The sequence below is a fragment of the Sceloporus undulatus genome, chromosome 1, assembly GCF_019175285.1.
Source record: "Sceloporus undulatus isolate JIND9_A2432 ecotype Alabama chromosome 1, SceUnd_v1.1, whole genome shotgun sequence".
Taxonomy (NCBI): Eukaryota; Metazoa; Chordata; class Lepidosauria; order Squamata; family Phrynosomatidae; genus Sceloporus; species Sceloporus undulatus.
The window spans coordinates 380,314,334-380,340,652 of record NC_056522.1 but is presented as its reverse complement, the minus strand read 5'-3'; the positions used below and the strand labels follow the sequence as shown (position 1 = coordinate 380,340,652).

The following is a 26,319-nucleotide window of genomic DNA, read 5'->3' as shown; positions in this document are numbered from 1 at the left end:
TCCATAGCTTTTCATGATCTATGCAGCTTCATCAGTCCATGATACTGGATAACCAAAACAGCCATGGCATCATAGAACAACACTCTTTAAACATGTAAAGGAATTAATCTTTAGACTTTTCATCCTTGTGGACAAGAATGAAACATTCCTGTAGTACTCACACTCCTGCGAGAGACTATGAAGTTTCCTGCAGAGTGGATGATCACTATTGTTATCTCAGTAGATGTTTGGCCTCTACAGAAATACTTGTAGGTTTTCTGCATAGAAAATACAGTGTCTGGCATTCTCTCACAGGTTGAGTCTCCCTTACCCAAAATGCTTGGGATCGGAGGTGATTGGGATTTCAGAGTCTTCATTTTATTTTATTTTATAGCTTTTTGAAGTAGTTGTATTTGCAACTAGAGACAGGAACCAAGTCTAAACACAAAAACCATTCTTGTATCATATACACCTTATACACATAGACTGAAGGTAATTTTGCACAATATTGTAAAGTGAATTTGTGCATGACACAAAGTCTGTGTACATCAGACCATCAGCAAGGAACGGTGTCTCTGTCTCAGCTAGTCATGAAAAATATTTTGGAGTTCCAGATAAGGGAGACTCACCCTGTAATAACATTTGCATATACAAACTGCAGTATGCATGCAAGGCAAATTATTTGCAGTAGCACATCAGATATATTCTGCTGATAGTGGTAAATTGACATTGTACTTGTGGTTGTGAATTGTGCACCGTGGTTATGTATTTCACTTTGTGATTTTCATATTGCACAATGGCACTCAGTCATTGGCACATGTTGCTATTATACATGAACATTGAGTAGTGTAGTGTACCACTTTTCTACATGAGGATGTTTCCGCTACACTGAAGGGATGCTGGACTGCAGCCGTTCCTTAAATAGAAAAGGCATTTCCTGCACAGAAAATGTTTCTCTTACCCAGGGAGAAGTGTTGTCTGAGTGGGATACACTCCTCCCCTGCACAGGAAACCCATTTGCAGCTCAAAACTGTGTCTTCTATGCAGAAAACCCATGCTCATTTCTACACAAATGCTTACAGGAGTCACAAGAACCTCATGAAAGCCTTGCAGCTGCCTCTGCTCTTGCTGACAAGGTTCCCAGCGTGTCAGGAAACATCATTCTCTGCATGAAATGGATAATAATGAATATTCTTTCCCTCCCTACAAGGAATACCTATTGCAGCCTAGTGGCACAGGTAATTTCCCACTGTTGTCTGTCCATGTCTCCCATGGTTTTTGCACATTACACTCCAGAAACGTGTGAGTGAACTCGGCCCCTTAAACAACCATCTAAAGCACAGAGATAAGTAGTGTATCTTAGTCATTGCTCTGCGAACAAAAGTCATCTGCCGCTGTGCTGCTGCCCAACTTTCATTTCAAGGAAGGATCCTGGGGAATCACAGATATAACCACCAAGACAGGATACAATGGAGAGGGTTGCCAGGTTCTCCCTGGGGCATAGAGACAGTTTCTGCCTGCCTGGGTGATGCTTGTTTTACCAAATAACCTGATTTTAAGCCATTGGGAGATCCAGACCTCTCAAGCAGAGACAGCCAACTGACCAGAGAAGGAGACAGAGATTTTTGAGACCATGATGGAATTCTGGAGTTGTAATTTGTGCAAGGTTGCCATGTTAAAAACTAGAGAGGGCTCCTGCACCTATAGAAGAGGGAATTTCAGCAGGGAGACTGAAGATGCCAGCCACAGCTGCTGGTGAAAGGTCAGGAATAAACTCTTCTAGAACATGGCCACAGAGCCCAACCCCCTCCCCCCACAAAAAACATTTCAGCAACTGTTGCATCTTAACTTGGCCAGCTTGTTATATGACAAGCAATAACTGCTGAAATACCCTCTTTTGCACCACCATTAAAAGTGCAGGAGCCCTCTAATTCTGTGGCACCAGAGCTCTCTGACAGAGAAGGTTAAGAGGTGATATGATAGCCCTGTTTAAATATTTGAAGGGATGTCATATTGAGGAGGGAGCAAGCTTGTTTTCTGCTGCTCCAGAGAACAGGACCCGGAACAATGGATGCAAGCTCCAGGAAAAGAGATTCCACCTCAACATTAGGAGGAACTTCCTGAGAGTAAGGGTTGTTCAACAGTGGAACACGCTCCTTCCTCGGAGTGTAGTGGAGTCTCCTTCCTTAGAGGTCTTTAAGCAGAGGCTGGATGGCCATCTGTCGGGGATGCTTTGATTGAGAGTCCCTGCATGGCAGAATGGGGTTGGACTGGATGGCCCTAGTGGTCTCTTCCAACTCTACGATTCTATGATTCTATGAAATATCTCACAAAACTACAGATCCCAGAATTCTGTAGCATTTAGCCATGACAGTTAAAGTGGTCTCAAACTGGATTATTTCTGCAGTGCAGATTAGACCAAAGAGACTTTTTGAAACTTGACATCATGGCTGGCATCCTGTTCAGCAGTCATGATGTCATAAATCTGACATCATCACAATCCATGACAATCCCTAAGTCTGACCTACACTGCAATTTGCTTTCAGAATCATTGCACCATTGCAAGAACCAAACCCCTCTTTAAAACCCATGTTTTAAACCACGGAGCCACCCAACACAGCTATTTCGTCTTCTTGGGGAATGCAGAATTGAGCCCCCTGCAAGCACTCTCAGCTACAGGAAGAGGTTTGGATGCAATAGCAATACAATAGTATTTACATTTCTATACCACTTCATACTGAACTAAACAGTCTCTAAGCAGTTTACAATCTGTAAACCAATTACCCCCAACATGCTGGGTACTCATTTCACTGACCTACAAAAGGATGGAAGGCTGAGTCAACCTCAGAGCCCCTTAGGATCGAACTCACAATACTGTCACCGCAGTACTAGCATTTAACCGCTGCGGCACTATGGCTCCTGTGATGCATCATCACTTAGCCCTCATTTTCTGCCAAATTGGAAATGACCCTGTGGATGAAAAGGTCATTTGGGGATGAGGAAATAGCATCAGGAGACGTTGCTGTATCGATAAGCTACATTTAAACTGCAGATTAAGGTAGTTTGACTGCCTTGGCTCAGTGGTATGCAGATTTGTGAGATATTTAGCCTTATCTGTTGGAAAGCTTTGTTGCCACAACAAAATACAAATCCCAGGATTGTATAGGATGCAGCCATGGTAGTTAAAGCAGTTTCAAACTGCATTAATTCTGTAGGGTAGATGCAGCCGTAGCTATGTCTCCCAATGCAAAATCTCCACCTAGTAGTTGTGGCTTGGCAGAAAGGAGTCAGACTGACTCTAGGAGTCTACAATTCTATGCCCCACTTTTCTGAAAAGAAACCAAAGCTGGGCTGTTCTGTAAGCTGCCCTTTGGGAGCAAGAAACCTCCCTCCAACCAGAAGACAGATTGTGTCTTTGACTGTGTCTTCCTGCATGGCAGAATGGGGCTGGATTGGATGGCCCTTGGGGTCTCTTCCAACTCTATGATTCTATGACTGGGTCTTTGAAGAAGGAAGTTCTCAGAAATGTTTCCAGACTAAGCTGTCCTCCGCAGAGCTGTGGGTATTATAAACAATATTTTTTATGGCTTGTCAAAGTGAAATGATAGCATATAAACTCCAGGCGGGAGCTCCAGCCATAACTTATCTCCTGTCCTCTTGGATATCATTGCTTGATAAGGTACATGATGTAAACATCTGATTACATTGTGCCGAGTGGCATTTTTATGCCCTAGGTGTCCTCCCCAAGGATGGGGGAAAGAGGAGAGGGGAAATTGCTTTCGGACACAGCCCATCGTCAATTTGATTCTTGCAGTCTCCTTTACATTGATGCAAAGGGGGTGGGGAGGAACAAAAGCTAGGATCCTGTTGAGGCTTTATGATGGTGTAAAATTCATTATGCAACTGGATGGATGTTCTCAGAGGTTGAAAAAGAATGGTATCCTGCTCAGGCTTGCAAATGCTCCTGGAATGTGTCCAGAGGAGGGTGACCAAAATAGTAAATGTTCTGGAGACCCCCAAGCCCTATGAGGAGCAACGTAGGGATCTGGAAATGTTTCGCCTGAAGAAGAGCAGGTTAAGAGCGGACATGAGCGCACTGTTTAAATATTTGAAGGGATGTCATACTGAGGATGGCGCAAGCTTGTTTTCTGCTGCTCCAGAGACTGGGACATGGAACAATGGATTCAAGCTACAAGAGAAGAACTTCCTGAGGGTAAGAGCTGTTCAACCATGGAAAATGCTGCTGCTTGGGAGTGTAGTGCAGTCTCCTTCTTTGGAGTTTTTTAAACAGAGGCTGGATGGCCATTTGTCACAAGGAGGTCTCAGATTGTGTCTTCCTGCATGTCAGATTGGGGTTGGACTGGATGAACCTCGGGGGTCTCTTCCAACTCCAGAGATCTATGATTCTGTGACCTGTGATCCCAATGGAAGCCACTGCATAAGCCTAGGAACAAAATTTTCTCTGCTAAGCTCCTGTAGATTCAAGACTATGGCCTCCTTCATTGAGTCAATCCACCTGGCATGTGGTCTTCCTCTTGTTCTACTACCTTCTACCTTTCCTAACATTAGTATCTTTTCTAATGAATCATACCTTCTCATGATGTGACCAAAGAATGATTGGCTGACTGGCTGAACTCAAAGATTGCTCAGCAATGGCGTCTCTTTATCCTAGAGAGCAATGACCAGTGGGGTGCCACAAAGTTCTGTCCTGGGCCCAGTGCTATTAAACATCTTTATCAATGATTTGGATGAAATAATAGAGGACATGCTTAGCAAATTTGCAGACAACACCAAATTAGGAGGAGTAGCTAATACCCCAGAGGACAGGATCAAAATTCAAAATGACTAGACTAGAAAGTTGGGCCAAAGCTAACAAAATAAACTTCAAGAGGGAGAAATGTAAGATATTGCACTTAGATAGAAAAAATCAAATGCATAGATATAGGATGGGGGACACCTGGCTGAACGAGACTTCATGTGAAAGGGATCTAGGAGTCCTAGTGGACCACACATTGAACATGGATCTATGGTGTGATACAGCAGCTAAACAGGCCAGTGCAATTTTAGGCTGCATCAACAGAAGTATAGTGTCTAGATCAAGGGAAGTAATAGTGCCATTCTATTTGGCTTTGGTTGGGTCTCACCTGGAATGCTGTGTCCAGTTCTTGGCACCACAATTCAAAACGTACGTTGAAAAATTGGAGCATGCTCAAAGGAGGGCAACTAAAAATGGTGGAGGGTCTAGAAACCATGCATTAAGAGGAATGACTTAGAACTGGGGATTTTTAGCCTGGAGAAGAGAAGCTTAAGAGATGATATGCTAGCCCTGTTTAGGTATTTGAAGGGGTATCATATTGAGGATGGAGCAAGCTTGTTTTCTGCAGCTCCAGAGATTAGGACACGGAGCAATGGATGCAAGCTACAGGAAAAGAGATTGCACCTCAGCATTAGGAGGAACTTCCTGACAGTAAGGGCTGTCAGGAACACACTCCCTTGGAGTTTGGTGGAGTTTCTTTCCTTGGAGGTTTCTAAACAGAGGCTGCCTGTCAGGGATGCTTTAACTGTGAGTTCCTGCATGGCAGGGGGTTGGACTGGATGGCCCTTGTGATCTCTTCCAACTCTATGATTCTATGTCAGCCTCAGTTTGCTCATCTTGGCTTCTAGGGACAGTTCAGGCTTAATTTGTTAAAGAACCCATGTGTTCATTTTTGTTTGGTTGTTTTGTTTTACACCTGTCCACAGTATCCTCAGCCCTCTTTGCCAGCACCGCATCTTAAATGATTTGATCTTCTTCCTATCCACTTTCTTCAGTGTCCAGCTCTCACATCCATACATGGTTATGGGGAATACCATGGCTTTACTATCCCATAATCCATACCATCTTAACATTGGATTTTAAAAACCTCACTTTTTTCTCTGGATCTTCCTGGATTTGAAAGATTCGGAGCCCTCTGGGCAGTTGTTTACAATGTGTCCTTATGCATCACCACTGCCACTTACACAGGTCGCTCCCATATGGAGAAATCCATATACATATGCCCTTGTGTCTCTCTAATAGTGCGTCCTATGTGTATCTATTCGTATGTCAGTCTGATTGTGCTCAGCGGTCTCAGCATTTCATCATAAATGACTCCCATTTACACAATTGCTGCCTCTCCATTTGCAAAAATCTACCTCCCACTCAAAGACACCCACACACTTTCCCCAAAAAACCAATTACGAATTCTAAGCTATCATGTTCTATTTCTAGCTTATCACAGAGTCATCGCAGACAGAAATCTTGCATAATTGCTTCCTCAAAAATGATGTGGAGTGTCTTAATAAAGTGCTCTGCTCAGGCCCTGGCTGCATTCAGAAATAACCCTGAATTTAGCATTCTTTCAGACATGAAAACATGCCTCCACCATCTGCAAAATAAAAATAAAGAGATGAAACACCCGCACATTCTCAATGACAATGCCAGCCTGACTGCATAATCATTGCTTCCTCTGATATTTCTGCTTGCCAAGCCTTAATCACAATTGATCAAATTTTTCATTTCTGAACAAAAAGCACAACAATGAATGAAACCCCTAAGCATGGTTTTCCCATAGTACCATCTGTGTCTTAACATACAAACTTTCCCAGGCTCACAACTACCAAATGAGTCAGACTACAACACACATCATCCATCCTAGCTGGGGCACACCTGGGAAATACTATCTTGAGGAAGCCTGCTATGATTAATACAGTAATTTAGTGTTTGCAAAATAATTTCAGGGGCCAGAAGAACCTTTCTTTGAAATGTAGTGCTACAGGAGAGTTTTATGGATCCCACATTGCCAAAAAGGCAAATGAATATGCCCCAAAGCTAATCAGGTATGAACTCTCCCTAGAAGACAAAATTACCAAACTGAGGAACATACTTTGGCCATATGATGGGAAAACATGGGAAAATACAACAATGCTTAGTAAAGCGTAAGGCAGCAGGAAAAGAGGAAGACTACATTACAGCTGGATTGACTCCATCAAGGAAGCACAGCTGCCCTGAGTTTGCAAGACCTCAGCCGGACATTTAAGAACAGGGTCTCAAAGGTCTCTCATTCAGAGGGTGGCTGTAAGACAAAGTCAGCTAGACAGCAAATAACTACACCAAGGCGCGTTACAGACCGCCCGTTTGGGGCAGCCTGTAACCGGCCCTTTCCCCGCCTGATCGGGGCCTCAGCTGCCACAATGGCAGCCTCCAAGGCGCCGATCCGCCACTTTCCCCGGCGGTGGCGGGGAGGAGGAGAAAGGGGCCACTTGGCCCCTTTCTCCTCTGCGTCGCTGGCGCAGCCATGTAAAGGCTACACCCAGCGACGCAAAGCTGGAAGGAGCTCCGAAACAGAGCTCCTTCCAGGGCCGCAGAAAGGGCGCCCTAGGCGCCCTCATGCGGCCCCACTACATCACAACCACGCCACCCCATTTAGAGGCAGCGCGATCGTGACGTAGTCATGGCGGCGCCCATGTGCATAGAGCGCCGCCATTTTGTACGGACTCGGTCCATACTAGGGTTAGGGGCGTCAAGAAGTGACGCCCCTTCCTAACCCTAGTACGGACCCAGTTCGTACTTTTATGCCCGTTTGTAACAGGCCCAAGAGAACTTCTCTGTTGCAAATGCTGATTTATATTAAAAGAGGGTAGGGAGCGATGGTCCAATCTGCACTGAAATTGTCCAGAGAAAAATTCTAATTCCTTCTCAGACATTAGCTTCTCTGATCATTGCTCCCAGGAACACCTGCAAACTTTGCCACCCATAGCTTTTAAATCTCAATTAAAAACGTTCTTGTTTTCCAAAGATTTGGAATTTTAGTTTAATATTGTAATGCAATCTTGTATGTGTTGGTTACACATGTTTGACAATTTGCTTTATAATACAATACATTGGTTTTTGCATTTCTATCTGTATAACTTTTCCTTCCCCTATGTATGTGTGTCAGGGCTGGCTGTTGTTTTTTTCTTCTTTTACTTATAGAGCACCATGTACATGGATTGTGCCATATAAATACAGTCCAACCCTTGTATCTGCCGGGGGGGGGGGGGGGGTATGTTCCTAGCCATACCATGGATAGTGAAAACTATGGATAATGGTGAATGCTATACTGCTGCTGGAAGTTGACCATAGAGTCATGCTGGAAGACTTCCAGATGCCTAGAGATCTTTTTCCCCCAGATGTGGCTAAGTGAAACTGCAGTGTGGATACAGAGGTTGGACTGGACATGATAGTAACAATGATGATGATGATGATGATGATGATGCAGCCAGAGCTACACAACAATCAAAATTTGCCCAGTGATAGCGATCACCATGTGCTCTCTTTCACTTCAAAGAAGAACTACTGCCTAATGACTAGCAAACGTTGAGAAGAACTACTACCTAATGACTAGCAGATTGGACATGAGAAAAATAAAATTTCTCTTGGTTAATGGAATTAGCACATTTAAGCTAAAGAAAACAGATCAAACATTTCTCCACGTTCCTATGATGACAATTCTAGAGTTTTCTAACACAATCTTCTCTGAGCCTTGAAGCATGGAAGGTTTTTTAGAGGGTCCAAGATACAGCTCAAGGTCCACATCTTGACCTGTGATTGATGCCTCTTTCAACAAACAAGGCAGAACAATGAATATGCATTCTTTTTATGCAGAGAAAAACAGACAATGTCCTGGCATCAGTTTTAAAAATGACTATACTTTCTGACATAGTGAGGGAATCTAATTTATAAAAAGCTTTCCTCAAACATACGAGAGTTAAGGACACCCTTCAAAGGGTTTAAGGTTAATATCAGTCCCTTGCTCCAAAATAACCACAACCATCTTTGGACAATTCAACCTTGCGCCAAAGACTACATCACACGGTCAACTCAGCTTCTGGCATAATAGGAGAATCACAAAACTCATGAACTATGGCATCTGAAAACGTATTTCTGGAACAACCCTATGAAATTATGATACTTCCATCCCATCGGTAGCCAAAGTAATAGCAAGTACATTTCTATACTGCTTATCAGTGCACTTAAGCACTCCCTAAGCGGTTTACAATGTGTAAGCTAATTGCCCCCATCCAGCTAGGTACTCATTTTAGCAACCTATGAAAGGATGCTATGCTGAGTGGACCCTGGGTATTGAACTCACAACCAAAGTCTTGAGTGAGTGGCAGAAGTACAAACATTTAACCACTGCACCACCAGGACTCTTCAAAGCTTAACATCTCAAAGCTTTGTGCAGACCACAGAAAGTCCCAAATGTGAAATATTGTCCAACAAATGAACTGAACTCATTGCCAACAGAAGGGAAAGAGAGTTAGACTTACATTGGACGATGAGCTGGACCAAGGCTTCTCTTGGCTTGACATTAAATCCATTATACTGGCTGGTCTGACACTTGTAAGTTCCTGTCATCTCCCGGGAGACGTTGACAATCCTCAGGATCCCATCATAGCTCTCCATCTGCATGGACCCATCTGGCATAGGGACCTCCTTGTCTGCCCTGGACCAGAGGATGATGGGCTTAGGTTTTCCTGTCACCTGGCATTGCAGTTCAACAGTATCTCCTTCCCTGGTGACCAAGGGTGACTTTTCTTGGGGAACAGTCAGATTGGGTGGAACTTCAAATGGGGGCAAAGGGAAAAGAAGGAGAGGAAAGGAAAAAGAGAAGCAAACATGGTATGGTTAGTACATGGGAGTTTCATAGTTTTACAACAAAAGGAACATCCTAAGAGTCCTTCAGTCAGTTGGGAGGACCCTGCAATGATGATTTCCTATTAATGGACACCTATTTTTAATAATAATAATAATAATAATAATAATAATAATAATAATTTATATCCCGCTCCTCTACAGGATGCAATTGGGGCAGTTTACAAGAGTTAAAAATATACAATCCAAATCCCTCAATCCAACCCCCCTTAAAATACAATTAAACAATATAAGAATTAAAACATACTTTAAAAAGGACAATGAACAATAGACAGTGACTGAAGTGAGATTGGAGTTCAGCTGTTAGATTTTTCTTCTGGTGACTGGGGAACTATTCAGGAAAGGCCTGCCGGAAGAGATCCGTCTCTACAGCTTTGTTAAAGCTGTTTAGGGTGGTAATATGATGGATCTCGTCCGGCGGGCCATTCCACAATCTGGGCGCAACAGCTGAGAAGGTCCTCTGGGAGGTCGTGGGCAGCCTTGTTTTATAAGGCTGTAACAAATTCCTTCCAGAGGATCTAAGTGTGCGAGGAGAATTATATGGAAAGAGGTGGTCCCAAAGATAGGTTGGACCCAACCCATTTAGGGCTTTAAAAGTAATAACCAACACCTTGTACTGGGCTCAGAAACTAATGGGCAGCCAGTGAAGTGATTTTAAGATTGGTGTTATATGGTCTCTTCTGGATGCCCCAGAGACCAATTGGGCTGCCATGTTCTGTACTAGTTGAAGTTTCCAGACCAAGTACGAGGGTAGCCACATGTAAAGTGCATTGCAGAAATCAAGACGTGAGGTACTATGCGCATGTACTATGGTCTCAGGGTCCCCGACTTCCAGGAAAGGGCACAACTGGCATATCAGCTGGAGCTGATAACAGGCACTCCTGACCGTCACATTCACCTGATTTGTCATCTGAAGCGACAGATCTAGGAACACCCCAAAGTGCGAATACAGTCCTTTGAGGAGAGTGTGACTCCTTCCAGGACTGGAGGTTGTATCCCGATACCTGGGTTTGAGGCTGCTACCGTGAGTACCTCCGTTTTGTCTGGATTCAGCTTCAGTTTTCCCTTATCCTGTCCATTACTGCCTTAAAACAGTCATTGGGAGGAGAGACGCCATCTGAAGTCAAAGCTGAAGATCAAGAGACCTTAATGGCCATATTTTGGGGGGTTGCAAAACCCTTGTTAGTATTCAGTTTGTGTGTTTTGCTGGTACAACATTTGCTAGTATAAAATTCAAACCTCTTAGAAGACTTTTACAGAAAGGAAGAGGAGGAGGAATTGTTGAGATATTTGAAAAAAATAAACACAGTAGTCTGAAGCTTACAGATTAATCTCTGTGAGAGTTTGCTGTTGTTATTTGCCCTCAAGCTGACTATGCCTTATGGCAACTCTATGAAGGAGAGACCCAACAGCCTAAGCCAACAACAGCCATTCCCAGGTCTTGCAAACTCAGGACAACTGTGGCTTCCTAGATTCAGTCTATTCACCTATGACAAAGTCTCCCTCTTTTCCTACTGTCTTCCCTTGTATTGAGCATTATCATATTTTCTGTAGCGAGAACCACTGTATTGTGGTTTAAGTGTTGGACTCTGACTCTGGAGACCACGATTCAAATCTCTGCTCTGCTGTGGAAAACCACTGGATGACTTTGAGCAAGGCACAGTCCCTCAGCCTTGGAGGAAGGCAAAGACAATAGAAAAAATCTTGTTGAGACAACCCCATGATAGTTTATCTTAGGATCACCATAAGTTGGATACAAATTGAAGGCTCACACCAACTATTGTCTTCCCTAATGAACCATATCTTCTCATGGTATTCCCAATGTATGACAGACACAGTTTAGTTATCTTTATTTCTACTGAGAGTTCAGGCTCAATTTGCTCTCAGGCCCATTAATTTGTATTTTACTGAAACCAACTGTTGAGTGGTGAGCCAATATATGAGTAAATCCTTTTGGTTCAATGGGTTTACTTTACTTGGGACCAACATTAGGAAATGGATCAAGGAGTTAATGAGACTAGAGGCAAGCCACCATAGATCAGATCTATCCAGACGGACATCTTATTTAACCCAGGATCAACTAGTTCCCCATGGGAAGTCCATGAGGAGGACAGGAGAACAGCAACACCTCCCAGCTTACATCCATCAGTAACTGGTAATCAGAGGCCTTTGGAACTGGAAAGACTGTATTCTGATCAGGAGCCACGGCTAGGCCTATCTGAAATGGATGTAAAGGTATGCAGTGGCTAAAGGGACAAGGTGGCTCAGTGGTTAAGATGCCAATTCTGATGACTGCAAGGTCAACAGGTTGGCAGCTCAAGATCCAAGTGTCATGTGATGGAGTGAGCTCCCATCAGTAGTTCCAGATTCTGCCAACCTAGCAGTTCAAAAGCATGTAAAAGTACAAGTAGATAAATAGGTACCACTTTGGTAACAACGTTCCGTGTGCCTTGGCATTCAGACATTCTGCCCCCATGATCACAGAGTCGTCCTTCACAACACTGGTTCTTCAGCTTAGTAACAGACATGAGCATAGAATCATATAATCATAGGGTTGGAAGAGACTGCAAGGGTTATCCAGTCCAACCCCATTCTGCCATGCAGGAACTCTCCATCAAAGCATCCCCAACAGATGGCTGGCCAGCCTCTGTTTAAAGACCTCCAAAGAAGGAGAGTCCAGCACACTAGAAGAGCATGTCAAAGAGGAAACCGTTACCTTTAAATGGATGTATTCAATCGCTACATCTTGTCGTAGCAAATTCATCCATCTGAACTCTGCAGTCAGAATCCTAGAGTTGGATGAGACCTCAAGGACCATCCAGGCATACCTTTTTCTGCCATGCAGGAAGACACAAGAGAAGCACCTGACAGATAGCCATCCAACCTCTGTTTAAAAGTCTCCAAAGAAGGAGACTCCACCACCCTCCGAGGGAACATGTTCCCCTTTCAAACAACTCGTACTGTCAGGAAATTCCTCCTAATGTTGAGATGGAATCACTTTTTCTGTAGCTTGAAGCCATTGCTCTGGGACCTAGTCTCTGGAGCAGCAGAAAACAAGCTTGCTCCATCCTCAATAAGGCATCCCAAGGCATCCCCTCGAGTATTTAAACTTGGCTACCATGTCTCCAATCAAAGTTCTGTTCTCCAGGCTAAACATACCCAGCTCTCTAACCTGCTCTTCATAGGGCCTGGTGGTTTCCAGACATTTCACCATTTTGGTCACTCTCCTCTGAACATGTTTCAGCTTCTCAACCTTTGTTTTGAACTGTGGTGCCCAGAACTGGAAACAGGATTAATCCTGGTGATGCCTGACCAAAGCACAATAGAGTGGCATTATTACTTCCCTTGATCTAGACACTATATTTCGGTTGGTGGAGCCTAGAATCGCATTGGCTTTTTTAGCTGCTGCATCACACTGTTGTCTCAGGTTCTGCTAGTAGGATTTAGGTGTGGGCAACTATGGGTGACTAGGGGCCTACATTAGTCCCCCAAAAGAACATGGAAGGCCAAATACTCCACCATACTGCATACATTTTAAAAAAATATTTGAGACCTGGAGGGCCACTTGTTGTCCAGAGGGTGCATTTTACTCATCCCTGGTTGAGAATATTATTCATCTTATCTGGTGCTCAGTGCTTTTGGGAGGAGTTGAAAAATAAACCTCTGTCTTCATTCCTTAGGTTATTCCATGGTCTGAGAGGCAACATTTTATTCTGCTTATGACCGTTCCCAAACAGGGGCCATTACTCATCAAAGCAAATAAAACAGAATAATATAGAAACATAAAATAAAGCTGCTGCGACTGATGCAGTTGTGATTCATTGGAGTTTTCCAAAATGTGACCAGATTAATACCTTTCACTGAAGATTTTTCAGGCCATATAGAGGGAAGATGCTTTAAAAGATCAAGACGTATTAAACTCTAGAGCTGCTACTGTGACTCTGTAATAAACCCAGCCATAAAAATCATATAAACAAAAGAAACATTAATGGCATCCAAGGACCCAGTGACTGCCTGGTTCCTGACAGAGGAACTACTAGGTGTATAACTCTTGGCTAATTCCATTCCCAAGGAAGCAATGATTACTTTTAGCAATTTTCTATAGGCTTTGAGAAAGTGCAGTTTTCAAAGACTATTTACAGTTCAGCTGTTATGCTGCGCAAAATTTGTGCACAGTCATTTTGCACAGAAAACAACACCTTCTGCACAGAAAACAGGGTTTTCTAGACAAAAAAGAGATATTTCTTTCTAGGCCTGTGCTTTTCAGAGTTTGATGACACTTGAAAAACACATTTTTTATCCTTTTAAGGGAGAAAATTTTCAAATATTCTTTCCAGCCTTGACAGCTACCCAAGGTCACCTTATGGACTTCATAAAAAAAAAATCTTCAGTGCAGAAAATTCTGTTTTTGGTGCAAATCAACCATGTGCAAACTTTGTGCAGAATAAATCCTGAATGGGTTTTAGATTGATGGGGTTGGACTGAGAGAAGGGCCTCCCCTGATGATCTGAAGTCAGTTCATACTGGGAAATGTCATCCGCCAGACCTGAGCCGTGTGGTGAATGTACTACCCTTCGGAATCATAATTAGAAAAGTAACTCTGGGGCACTATGTTGTTTTGGAGACATTACTTTTGGGGAATCCCCCGTCTGGAGAATTTGGGGAGTTGTGATCCCCTATGGTAAGATTCCCAAGACTTGTTTTGAGGTGTTTGGCCATCATCTCTGATCATGGAATCAAAGAACTGCAGAGCTGGGATATACCCAAAGGTCACCTAGTCCAATCCTCTGCCAGGGCAAGAATCCACAGGTAGCCCACCACCTTCTGTTTCTCATTTGGAAATCTCTGATACCAAGCAGGGGCATAATTCATTGCCATTTGTCCTATGAGGAATGACTGAGGGAGCTGGGGATGTTTAGCCTGGAGAAGAGAAGGTTAAGATGTGATATGGTAGCCCTGTTTAAATATTTGATGGGATGTCATATTGAGGAGGGAGCAAGCTTGTTTTCTGCTGCTCCAGAGACTAGGACCCAGAGCAATGGATGCAAGCACCTGGAAAAGAGATTCCAGCTCAACATTAGGAGGAACTTCCTGGCACTAAGGGCTGTTCGACAGTGGAACAAACTCCTTTGGAAGGTAATGGAGTCTCCTTCCTTAGAGGTCTTCAAACAGAGGCTGGATGGCCATCTGTTAATGGGGATGCTTTGATTGAGATTTCCTGCATGGCAGAATGGGGTTGGACTAGATGGCCCTTGTGGTCTCTTGCAAGTCTATTATTCTATGATTTTATGATTCTATGATTGTACCCCATTGTATTTATTGGGGCTTGAACATCCACAGATTTGGGTATCCATGAGGAGGGGGATCTTGGAACCAAATCCCAGAGGATACCAAAGGCTCACTGTAAATATGGTAAATGAAATCAGTGTTGGTGCCAGTCAGGCCTCTAAGGGGAGGGTATACCACAATTGGGGTGCCAAAGCTGAGAAGGCCCAGTTGCCACATCCCCACACAATGTACTGACCTGACTGGTGACAAGCAGAGGAGAATCCTCCAGTAGGAAAAGAAAATCTGTATGAAAATAATATTTTCTATGCAATAAAGAGGCCAGACAGCTATCTGCTGGGGCTGCTTTAGCTGAAGATCCTGTACTGAGTGTGTGCGTGTTTGAAGTGGACTTCAAGGCAAATGGAGCCCATTCCATCTCTGCATTGTATCTTCATATTTGTTCACCCTTTATGCAGAAAATACCATGCAAGGAATAGGTTTAGACTCACAAGGAGGATGAGGAGTAAAGATAGGAGGAAGGAATATCAACAATCTAAGATATGTGGATGACACCATACTACTAGCAGAAAACATCATGGTCTTGAAATAATTACCAGGGAAGGTCAAAGAGGAAAGTGCAAAGGCAGGATTAATGCTGAACATAAAGAAACCAAAAATAATGACCACCAAAGAAATAGCAACAGCAGCTACATTTCTAAACCACTTCATACTGAACTAAAGCAGTCTCTGAGTGGTTTGTATCATGTAAGCTAACTGCCCCTAACAAGCTGGGGAATCATTTTAGTGACCTCAGAAGGATACCAGGCTGAATCGACCCTGGGCTCTGGCTCGAATCGAACTCACAACCTTGTGGCTGTGGGTGAGTGGCTGCAGTACTGGCATTTAACCAATGCGCCAAAAGAGCTCCAAATACACAAATTCAATCTAGGAGTTTATCACACGGGAGGCTAAGTGCCTAAATCCCGTGCAGAAACAGGATTTAAATCCTGGGAAAATCTCACAAAAGTGGGATCATTTTCAGATTCATTGGGGGCATTAAGCATTAACACAAAAATAACCTGCATAGAAAGTGGACAAAATCGGCTGAGAATCCCAAAAGTGAAAAGTAGCCGATTTTGTCCACTTTCTGTGTGGGTTAATGTTGGATTAATGCTCAATGCCCCCGACACTGTGTGAAAATGATCCCACTTTCTGTGCATGTTAATGCGTAATGTCGTGCAAATGATCCTGCTTTTGTGGGATTTTTCTGTTTTAAATCCAGTTTCTGCACAGGATAAACCCTGTGTGATAAACTCCCTTGACCATGAGGAAAGAGAAATAGTTAAAGATTTCCCGTACCTAGGATCAAACAGTGATCAGAACAAGGACTGCAGTCAAGAAATCAGAGGAAGACTAAGAATGGGAAGAATAGCTATGAAAGACCTAAATTACAAAGATATACAATTAGACACCAAAGTCAGAATTGTCCAAAAGGAATGGGAATACGCAAAAAACAGTGGCAGAACACTTCGGTCTCCCTGGGCATCCCATCTCAGACCTCAGAGCAGCGGTCCTTGAACCAAAGAACTACAAAGATAGATTGGAAAGAGAAACAGCAGAATTGGAATCATCCATAAACTACAGTCCCTTAGCAATGGATTGAACAGGGACAATGGCTTCCTGGCTCACTACACACATTTCAACACTATCTGACCCCATCCGCAAGGGGACAACCTACACTCATCTATTGTCTCCACCTAGAGGACAGTTTCCAATGCAGAACTGGTCTTGACCCTTCATTTCCATAAACATCGGTCCCTTCACAATGCCTTTGTTCACTAATGACCATCGTTAATTTCATTTCCATACACAAACGGTTTTGAATTTGAACTGCCATTCTCACATACCAATGGCCTATATATGTCTGTCCCTGGTTTCCACTCCACCAAAAACATCTGAGGAAGTAGACTGAAGTCTAGGAAAGCTCATGCTGCCAACTTCTTTCTTTCAGTTAGTCTCAAGGGTGCTACAAGATCTCTCTACATACTGATTCTACAGACTAACATGGCTATATCTTTACATTGAAGCTGTCGTACTTTGTTTACATCATGACAAGGCACAACTCATTGGAAAAGGCAATAATTCTGGGGAAGGTGGAGGGCAGTAGAAAGAGAGGAAGGCTGCTGCACACAAGATGGAGCGACTTGGTGAGGGAGGTCACAGGCCTAGGCCTGTAGGACCTGAGCAGAGAGGTTAAGGAAAGGGGGAAATGGAGATGTCTCATCCACAGGGTCTCCATTAGTCGAGGTCAATTTGAAGGCAGTCAACAACAACAAGCAAATCCACCTCTATGATTCTTGTGCCACAAAGTTGCTTGGGTGGAAAAGGCTGTGTTCTGAACACACAAAAAACAACAACAATCAAGTGCAATCATTTTGCAAAAATAAGTCCTGAACTGCAAAGCTTCACCCCAGTCCCAGATTCTCCTGGCCAGGGTTCCCAACACTCAAGAAACACATTTTCCAACCCTTTATGGAATATTATTTCACACCTTAACCAAGACATGCCAGTTCCTTCTGCCTTTCTGTCTAAACCTAGCCTTTCTGTCTAGATCCTGAACTTCTTTCTAAAGTTTGTCTCTGAGGAAGGACTTGCAAACATAGCTGCTGTTTACACAAGAGAAGGAAATATACTATTAAAATGTTAAGAGAAAGCAGTAGCAAGTCTTTCAGGGCTAAAAGAATGCATGCAGATCTAAAGGTGATGGCATGCCATTTCTATAGTAATTAGATGGCTTCTGGCAATTTCACATGAAAGAGAAGAAAGGAGGAAATTATATTATGCACAAACCTGAGTGTTTCATCTCCCTAACTATCTGTTGTTCACAGAACCAAAAGTGGAGAAAAGGTAGTGAGGAAAATACTCATTTACTTCCCCATAAAGAAGGCATTTGTTTTGCAGACAATGCACAGTAATGCAAAAAGGAGCATTTTTCCTCCTTCTCTCTTTTCAAACTTATATAAATGATCACTCCAAAATAATGCTGGGAAATGTCTTGAATGAGCTGTTAATTATTGCCTAGATTTCTTTTTTACTTTTGTCATTTTTTAAAATAAAAATAATAATAAGCCCTTTTGAACCTAAATGAAGGAAGGTTGGCACTTTCGTGCGTTGTCCAAGTCACCGAAAGAACACAGGGCTCCACCAGTAGGACTGCGGCCCGCTGGTCTAATACGAGAGTGACATTTAATTAGCAAATTTCCTTTGTAGATAAAAGGTCAGGGGGAAGGAGATCAGGCCACCCTGACAAGCCGCCATCAAAGCCCAGAGAGCTGCGAGAGAGCAGGGAGATAGATACCCTTTCCAAGTGGCAAAAGCACAAGGAGGAAAAAGAGCCATCCTTCTTTCCTTGCTTACAGAAATACCGTACAACTGGAATTGCAAACTGCGGGGTCTCTGCAAACTGGAGGTGCAAAGACTCATAAGAAGATGTCAAGCTCTCTTAGAGGGCATGCACTTCACATAATGGTATCACCCCTTTCATAGCACTTTAAGTGCCATGGTCCCATCCCATGCGATCCTGGGATTTATAGTTTGGGAAGGTACATAGAATCCCCTGAACTACGGTACTAGAGCTCTCTGGCAAAGAAATTCTAAGTACCCTGGAAGCCAAGAATTCTGGGATTCCACAGCATTCTTTTTTTCTTTTTTTGATTTTATTGTTACCTTGATGTATTTTACTGTTGAAACCCGCCCAAATTCTCTGTGATAGGGTGGGCTAGGAATAAATCTATTGTTGTTGTTGTTGTTGTTGTAGGCATGATACTTACAATTGGTTTTAAACTGCTGTAATAGAGCAGAATGGATACATCCTTAAACGTAAGCATCCCCCCCCCCCAATACTACAGTTGACCCTTGTTATCTGCTGGGGTTTGGTTCCAAGATCCCTCGTGGATACCAAAATCCATGGATACTCAAGTCCCATTAAATATAATGGCATACCAAAATGGTTTCCCTTAAAAAATTGAAAAAGCAAGGCTTGATATTTGAAATTATACTTTTTTGAAGATTTTCAAACCGTGGATGCTTGAATCCATGTATAAAAGATCTGTGTATAAGAAGGGCTGAGTGTATGTGTTGCAAACACTTTGCTCCAACTTTAACTGTCATGGCTGTTTCCTGTGACATCCTGAGTTTTGTAGTTTGAAGAGGAACAAGGGCAGATAATTTCATGTCCCTCAAAACACTCCAAATCCCAGGATTCTGTGTGATGGAGCCATGACAGTTGATGTGTTCCCCAATTGCTAGAAGTATGTACAGCAGGGCCATTATTATGTGAGTCCATATGACATGGATTCACTAACACACATCAGGGAAAATATGTTCTCTCTAGGCATTTTCTAGGTTCTCCAGAGCAATTCTATGGTATGCTTGCACCGGACACTGACTATAGAGTTGCACAGGAGGACCTACAAATGCCTAGTAAGAACACTTTTCTAGACATCTGTAGGTCCTCCAGCACAACTCTGTGGTCAATGTCTGGCAGAAGCATACCATAAAATTTAGCTGAAGGACCTAGAAAATGCCTAGAGAACACTTTGTGATTTATTACAGGTAAGAGAAATAGAATTCCAGATTATACACAAAAATCACATCATGCAATGAGTCTTGAAACCGATCCCTTGTGTAGTGTGAAACAGACTTAGGTGGATGACAATCCAAGTTCTCACTGTCTCAAACAGTCTAGTATCTCAGATATAGAATATCTTTTTGAGGGATGTCCAGCGAATCCAGCACTGCAGGAGTGACAAACCCCCTCCTGAATTTGCTGTCAATCCTACTGCAGCTGATCTGAATTGAATGGGATTTGTTGCAGTTGCTAGTTCATAATGAACAACTGTGATGGTGTCTGCATGGAGGAAAAGAAATGTAGCTACCCTGTTCCCACAATGACTGCTTAGGCAATGCATGGGGCCAAAACAGGTGGAACACAGACCCAATTCACACTGAACGATGATTCTCCAGATCCTTTTGCTCCAACTCAAGACAAACTCTGAAGAATCCCAGGGCATGCAGAATGTGTTCTGGTGTGGGGATGGAGGCACACTTCTCACCCAGAACATTCAGCTTCCTGCCACAGCTGTTCTACTTTCAAGTTTGTGCAGTTTTGGCACCATTCCTTTTGCAGATGTGCAAACTGATTGCACAAGGACACATTATCACAACAATACCATCAGTACAGCACACCAGCACTCAATGGGATGGCCATTGCCTGGAGAGTGTGTGGACAAAATATTAGCAGTATCAGCCCACTGTGGGTACCAGGTGTGTTGGCAGCTTGTCCTCCCCACAGATCTGGAAGCCCCAATGATAAGCTAGGTTTTTCCATCAGTGTGGACACAGCCTTTGCCTCCTGGGACCAATTCAAGGCCCTGGTTTTAAGTTTTGAAGTCCTGTATGGTCCAGGTCCTCTGATGGTCTACATAAGCCTTGGATTTGCAGGTCTTTCAAGGAGGGGACTTCTTGGTGTCCCCCCACTTTCACATATGGGGAAGATAGAAAGGCCCTGACTGGTGGAGGCCTCCAAGTTTTTCAACATAATTATAGCAATATGATTCTACTTTAACTGCCATAGTTGCATTTCATGGGATCTTGCAGTTTGTCGTGAACACTGCCTACATTTAAGTTACATCATTGAAGCAAACCACTTGGAGTTCATTTTACAAAGGAAAATGTAAGCTGGATAGTCCGCGAGATCACTATTTTAGCAGCCTCAAACTGCACCGCGTCCCTAATGACCTTCATGGTGCCGTACAAAAGAGGTTGTCTCATGACTGAGATGGCCCTGGAGAACTGTGGGTAGCACTGGTGACCAACAGGGCATCATGGAAGATTGCTTCCACCTCAGGGCTTTTCTTCTCCCTATGTTTTGCTTTTCTTTACGCATGGGAGGCATTGAGTCCAACAGATGGCATAATCTATCACTGACCAAAGAAGTTATGGAAAGCTTTCAGGTCTCGCCTTCTGATGGATGCTTTCGATCCATCCAATCGCTCTTCCAAATGAATCCATCACAAGTAACAATAACGCCTCAGTGACTTTCTGCCTGAGAAGAAAGGCTCCTTCAGGCAGAATGGCCTTCACTCAGCTCCAGCCTGGTGAGACGGTCACATCCATTTGAACCTGACTTCCTCATCCATCATCCACAAGCCACACAATAACATTCCCAACCTACATGTTTTACTGTTGTTCTGCCTTAATGTCCAAGTCCATTTTGGAAAAACGGGCCAGGGGAGGGGGAGGAAGGTACTGACAGGGAACCATGTCCCCTGAATGCCTAGAGAAAGGTTGTCCTTGGGACACCAAATATTTCTCAGAACACTCCTTAGCTTCAAATTCTAAGTATAAAAATGCTATGAGTATGAGAAAGTTTAAAAGAAAATAATTTGGAAAGTGTGTGGCTTAGTGGTAAAAGCCAAAGTTTGCAAAGAAATTGTCTTAGTTACAGGCCATCTCAGGTTGCGTTTGAATAAAACCCTGGAGAGCTGCTGCCCATCCATGTTGACCACACTGGCCTAGATGGACCAGTGACCTGACTCAATATCATGTAGCAGCCTACATTTCTAAGAGAGTCCAGTGAACTTCTCTTCACAGATACAGCATGGTCACAGCTCAGGCCCAGGTTAATTGAATCATGGAATCCTAGAGTTGGAAGAGAGTTCAAGGGCCATCCAGTCCAACTCTATTCTGCCATGATGGAACTGTCATCCATGGCAACTGTCATCGTCTGGCCTGGGAGGGAGGAAAAGGCAGGCTCATCTCCATCAGGGCTAGCCTCAATAAGAAGAGCATATTTTTATTTTTATGTGTTTTATATTTATGTATTTTTATTGCTGTAACCTGCCAGGATTCCTTGTGACTGGGCAGGCTATAAATAAACCATTTATTATTATTATTATTATTATTATTATTATTATTATTATTATTAGATGCAAGCAAAGCTCTCCTGATAGATGGCCATTCAGGTTCTATTCTGTACTCTCCCTAGAAGCCAAGACGGCTGAATTGAGACAGCATTTTGACCATGGAATGGGGAAGACATGACTCACTAGAAAATACAATCATGTTGGGAAAGGTAGAAGACAGCAGGAAACGAGGAAGACCTCATTCCAGATGGAAAGACTCCATCAAGAAAGCCTCAATGGCTGCCCAGAGTCTGCAGGACCTGAGCCGGGTGGTTGATAGCAAATGACATGGAGGTCTCTTATGTTTTGGTTGCCATAAGTTGAAATTGACTTGATGGCAGTTAACAACAGCAAATTCTCCCTTACAAACCTTCCTGTCTCTTGTGATCTTCTGGGGAGGCCCTTCTCTACATCTGAAGTGAGGTGAGTTGGGGATATTTTCATATGTTTTCATGCATTTGAAAAGGATTTCTGAGTGGTTTTAGGGCAAAATTAGCTCAGAGATTATGTATTTATTTTTTTTTTAAAGGGGGGGGGTTGGTGGAGCTTTGGGGGGTTGGTGGAGGACTCCAGGGGCCATAAAAGTGGGGTCCCTAGGCTTTTGCCCACTCCACCAGTACAGACTCAGGCCTTCCTTGCTTTTAAAATTGCCTTTCCTAGAATTTATGCATCCCTGGATTTCCAGGGCTGCATCTACACTTGACACCACTTTAACTACCATGACTTTATCTTTCAGGATCCTGGGATCTCTGATTTGCTGTGGCATCAACGCTCTCTGACAGAGAAGGCTAAATATTACACAAAATGACAAATTCCAGAATTCCATAGCATAGAGCCAGGGCAGTTAAAGCAGTGGCAAACTGCATTATTTCAGTAGTGCAGGTGCAATTCAGGTCATCCCAGATGAAGCAGCACAACTACGCAAAGAAGAAAGGAAGAAGTTACAGAAACACCCTCACCTGTACTACTGGAAATGTTGACGTCGATGCTTATATCCGAAATGCCTCCACCTTTCAAAGAGGCCACGCAGGTGTACGTCCCAAAGTCAGTGAATTTCAGGTCAATGATGTCCAGGTTGGTGGTTCCAGGTGAGACGTCGGGGTCGGTCTGGGTAATAACCATCCTCTCCGAGCTGCGCAGGGGACGGCCATTTTTAAACCAACTGAAGGTGAGTTCTTCGGAAGGAACGGCCTCTACTTGGCAAGAGATCTTCACCTCCCGGCCAATCTGGATGTTGTCGTCTTTATGATAAGGGTCAGGTGTGATCCAGAACCTTCCTTTCTTCAACGCTAAAGAAAAAGAAAAACACCAGTCAGATATTGCAATGTTCCTAGGGAACATGTGAGAGAGATCATGTGCTTATATTTGTGCATTTCATGTGAAGACTGAGGTGTTCCGCAGTGACCTAGAAGTTGGACAGAATTCTCATAATCTACGAAGAAAAAGAACTTTCCTGAAATACTGGACCTGTATGTTCCAAGCTGAAACTGGGTTAAATTTCACATCAAGACTTGATTAATATCCCAAACTGACACACTTTACTGTTCCAGGATAATTTTTCTTGGTAGGCAATACATGTAGCAAATGCTCTACAGCAGAGAAAAAAAGAAGGGTGACATGACAGCGATGTTTAAACATCTGAAAGGATGTCCTATTGTGGATGGAGGGAGTTTGTTTTCTCCTGCTCCAGAGACTAGAACATGGAGCAATGGATTCAAGCTACAAGAAAGAAGATTGCAAAATGGGAAAAGATCTGGAAACTACTAAGCCCCATGAGGAGTGGCTTAGGGAGTTGCCTCTGTTTAGTTTCGAGAAGGGAAGGTTAAGGGAGGACATTAAAGGCATGTTTAAATATCTGATAGTGTGTCATATTGAGGATGTTGTTTTCTGCTGTTGAAGAGACCTGGAGCAGTAAATCATAGTATCATAGAGTTGGAAGAGACCCCAAGGGCCATCCAGTCCAACCCCATTCTACCATGCAGGGACTCTCAATCAAAGCATCCCTGACAGATGGCCATCCAGCCTCTGTTTAAAGACCTCTAAGGAAGGAGACGCCACTACAATCTCCAAGGCAGTGTGTTCCACTGTCAAACAGCCCTTACTGTCAGGATGTTCCTCTTTACGTTAAGGTGAAATCTCTTTTCCTGTAACTTCCATCCATTGTTCCGTGTTCTAGTTTTTGGAGCAGCAGAAAATAAGCCTGCTCCATCCTCTTCAAATACTTAAACAGGGCTATCATATCACCTCTTAACCTTCTCTTCCCTAGGATAAACATCCCCAGCTCCCTAAGTCTTTCCTCAAAAGGCATGGTTTCCAGACCCTTCACCATTTTAGTTGCCCTCCTTTGGAGACCCTCCAGTTTCTCAATGTCCTTTTTGAATTGTGATGCCCAGAACTGGAGACAGTATTATTCCAGGTGAGGCCTGACCCAAGCAGAATAGAGTGGCACTATTATGTCCCTTGATCTAGACTTCAGCCTAGAAGCGCATTGATCTTTTAGCTGCCTCATCTCACTGTTGACTCATGTTCAGAGAATGTCTCTGAAGATGCCAGCCACAGATGCTGGTGAAATGTCAGGAATAAACTCTTCCAGAACACAGCCTCATAGCCTCCCAAAACCCACAAAAAACTATGGATGCCAGCCATGAAAGCCTTCGACTTCACAATGGCTGATAGAATTTAAACATTTCAACTTTAACTGTTCATTGGCTGTGGTCCATGGTCCCAGGACAGTTGATCCTTTTTAAAACAATTTATTGTATGATGCAAGAAATGCCATTCAGAAACAAATCCTTCAATTAAGAGAAGTTCAGCCCAAACAACTTGGGTTACAAGTACAAGTAGGCTTGCTATATCCGCCGTGGGGGCGGGACTTTCCCAGGTTTGGGGCGGGGGCCACACAGTCCCCACCCCCGAGTTTAGCCCCTCCCCCGGGGACCTCCCCAGCAAGGCCCTGAGAGGCAGCCCACCCCTCCCTATGGCTGTGTGCCACCCTCCCCGCCTCCCTGCCTGGCTTAGCCTAGAGAGCAGGGCTTCAAGAGACATCTGCCACTCAGAGCTATTTGCCAGCCCCACTTGGTATATATACCCTGCAAAAGCCTTACTTTCAGGTTACAGTGAGCAAAGAAAAAAAAGGCCATCAATCGTTCCTGTTTCACTGGGAGCCTAAAAGCCTCATCTTTTAAATGTCTACCAGGTCAGTATTCCTTTATCACAGGGGTACGTTTTTGAGGCCTTAAACGCCTTTACTTGTAATATTGCAAATTTCCCTCCCGAAGCTGACCAATGGGAAAGAAGCAGTCCAGAGCCACCCCTCCCCTTGGGTTGGTTTTTCAATGGCTTTGGAAGGAAGATGATTGTTGCCTTGCAAGGTTGCGATGGTTTTAAAAATAATAGAAGGCTTTGGGGTGGCAATAAGGCTGAGAAACAGAAATAGTTTTGACCACCCCTTAAACATCCATGGTAGCAGTGCTATGGGATTCTGGGAAATTTGTAGATTTCTTGACAAAAGGAAGCTGAACCTGGGTCCACGAGATGGAGGCGGGGGGTCAGATGCCTCTGCCAGCAGTCTTTCAGTGGGGAAGGAGGAGGCTGTATGGTGCCTGGCCACTTTCCCTTGGCTCCTCCCTCCATCCTTCTCTCCCTCATTCCTGCGCATTCACTCTCCCTGGCTTTTCTCTTCCCCCCCCAACCTGACATCTTTGAGACCCTTTAACTTGCCAACAAGATCAATGCTCTGGAATTCTGGGGTCTGTGAGGCATTTGGCTCTTCCTCTGTCGGAGGCTCTGGTGCCACATAAAACTACAATTCCCAGGATTTCCATAGCACTGAGCCCTGGCAAGTCCAAGCAGTGTGTTTTGGACACAGAGATGCCTCCAAATGAATCCAGTCCCTAGCTTTATATCTCTCTCACACACTGCAGGAAATATAAACCACTTTGAGGACTGCTTTAAAACTCAGTGTAGGGAATCCTGGGAATGCTTAAAGTGTTTGGGAGACATTGAGACTTTGTCTCTGTGCAGATTGATGGCTCTGAGGCCACAATAGGCTACAATTCCCAGGATTCACCAGCACTGACCAGTCTCACAAACTGGGACCATTTCCTCAGTGTGGGGAATGCACCTGGGGAGGAATTCTGGGCACTGCAGTTTCAACTACGTTTGGGAGGTTATGGGAATCCCGCTGTAGAGATAGCTTCCGGGGCCACAATGTACTACAATTCCAGCATTTCCCCCAGCACTAAACCCAGGAAAGGTTAAAGTCACTCTCAAACTGGATTTATGTTCCTCAGTGTGGATGCAGCTCTTTGGTGAGGAAACTCTGGGCAGTCTTCAGTCCAGGGCATTGTTTTAAAAGTTTCTGCTGCGTGGCATTTTGGACGCAGACAAGGT

At 43.8% G+C, this 26,319-nt stretch overlaps 1 protein-coding gene across 1 annotated transcript in view; it reads right to left on the bottom strand.

Moving 5' to 3' along the window:
- MDGA2 (MAM domain containing glycosylphosphatidylinositol anchor 2) overlaps positions 1-26,319 on the bottom strand; it is a 548,385-nt gene that overhangs the window by 178,350 nt on the left and 343,716 nt on the right. Inside the window, exons 7-8 of the mRNA XM_042446600.1 lie at positions 22,887-23,216; positions 9,310-9,603 (exon numbers count right to left, since the gene is read on the bottom strand). Of these exons, the coding sequence (XP_042302534.1) occupies positions 9,310-9,603; positions 22,887-23,216 (624 nt within the window). The remainder of the gene's footprint in view (positions 1-9,309; positions 9,604-22,886; positions 23,217-26,319) is intronic.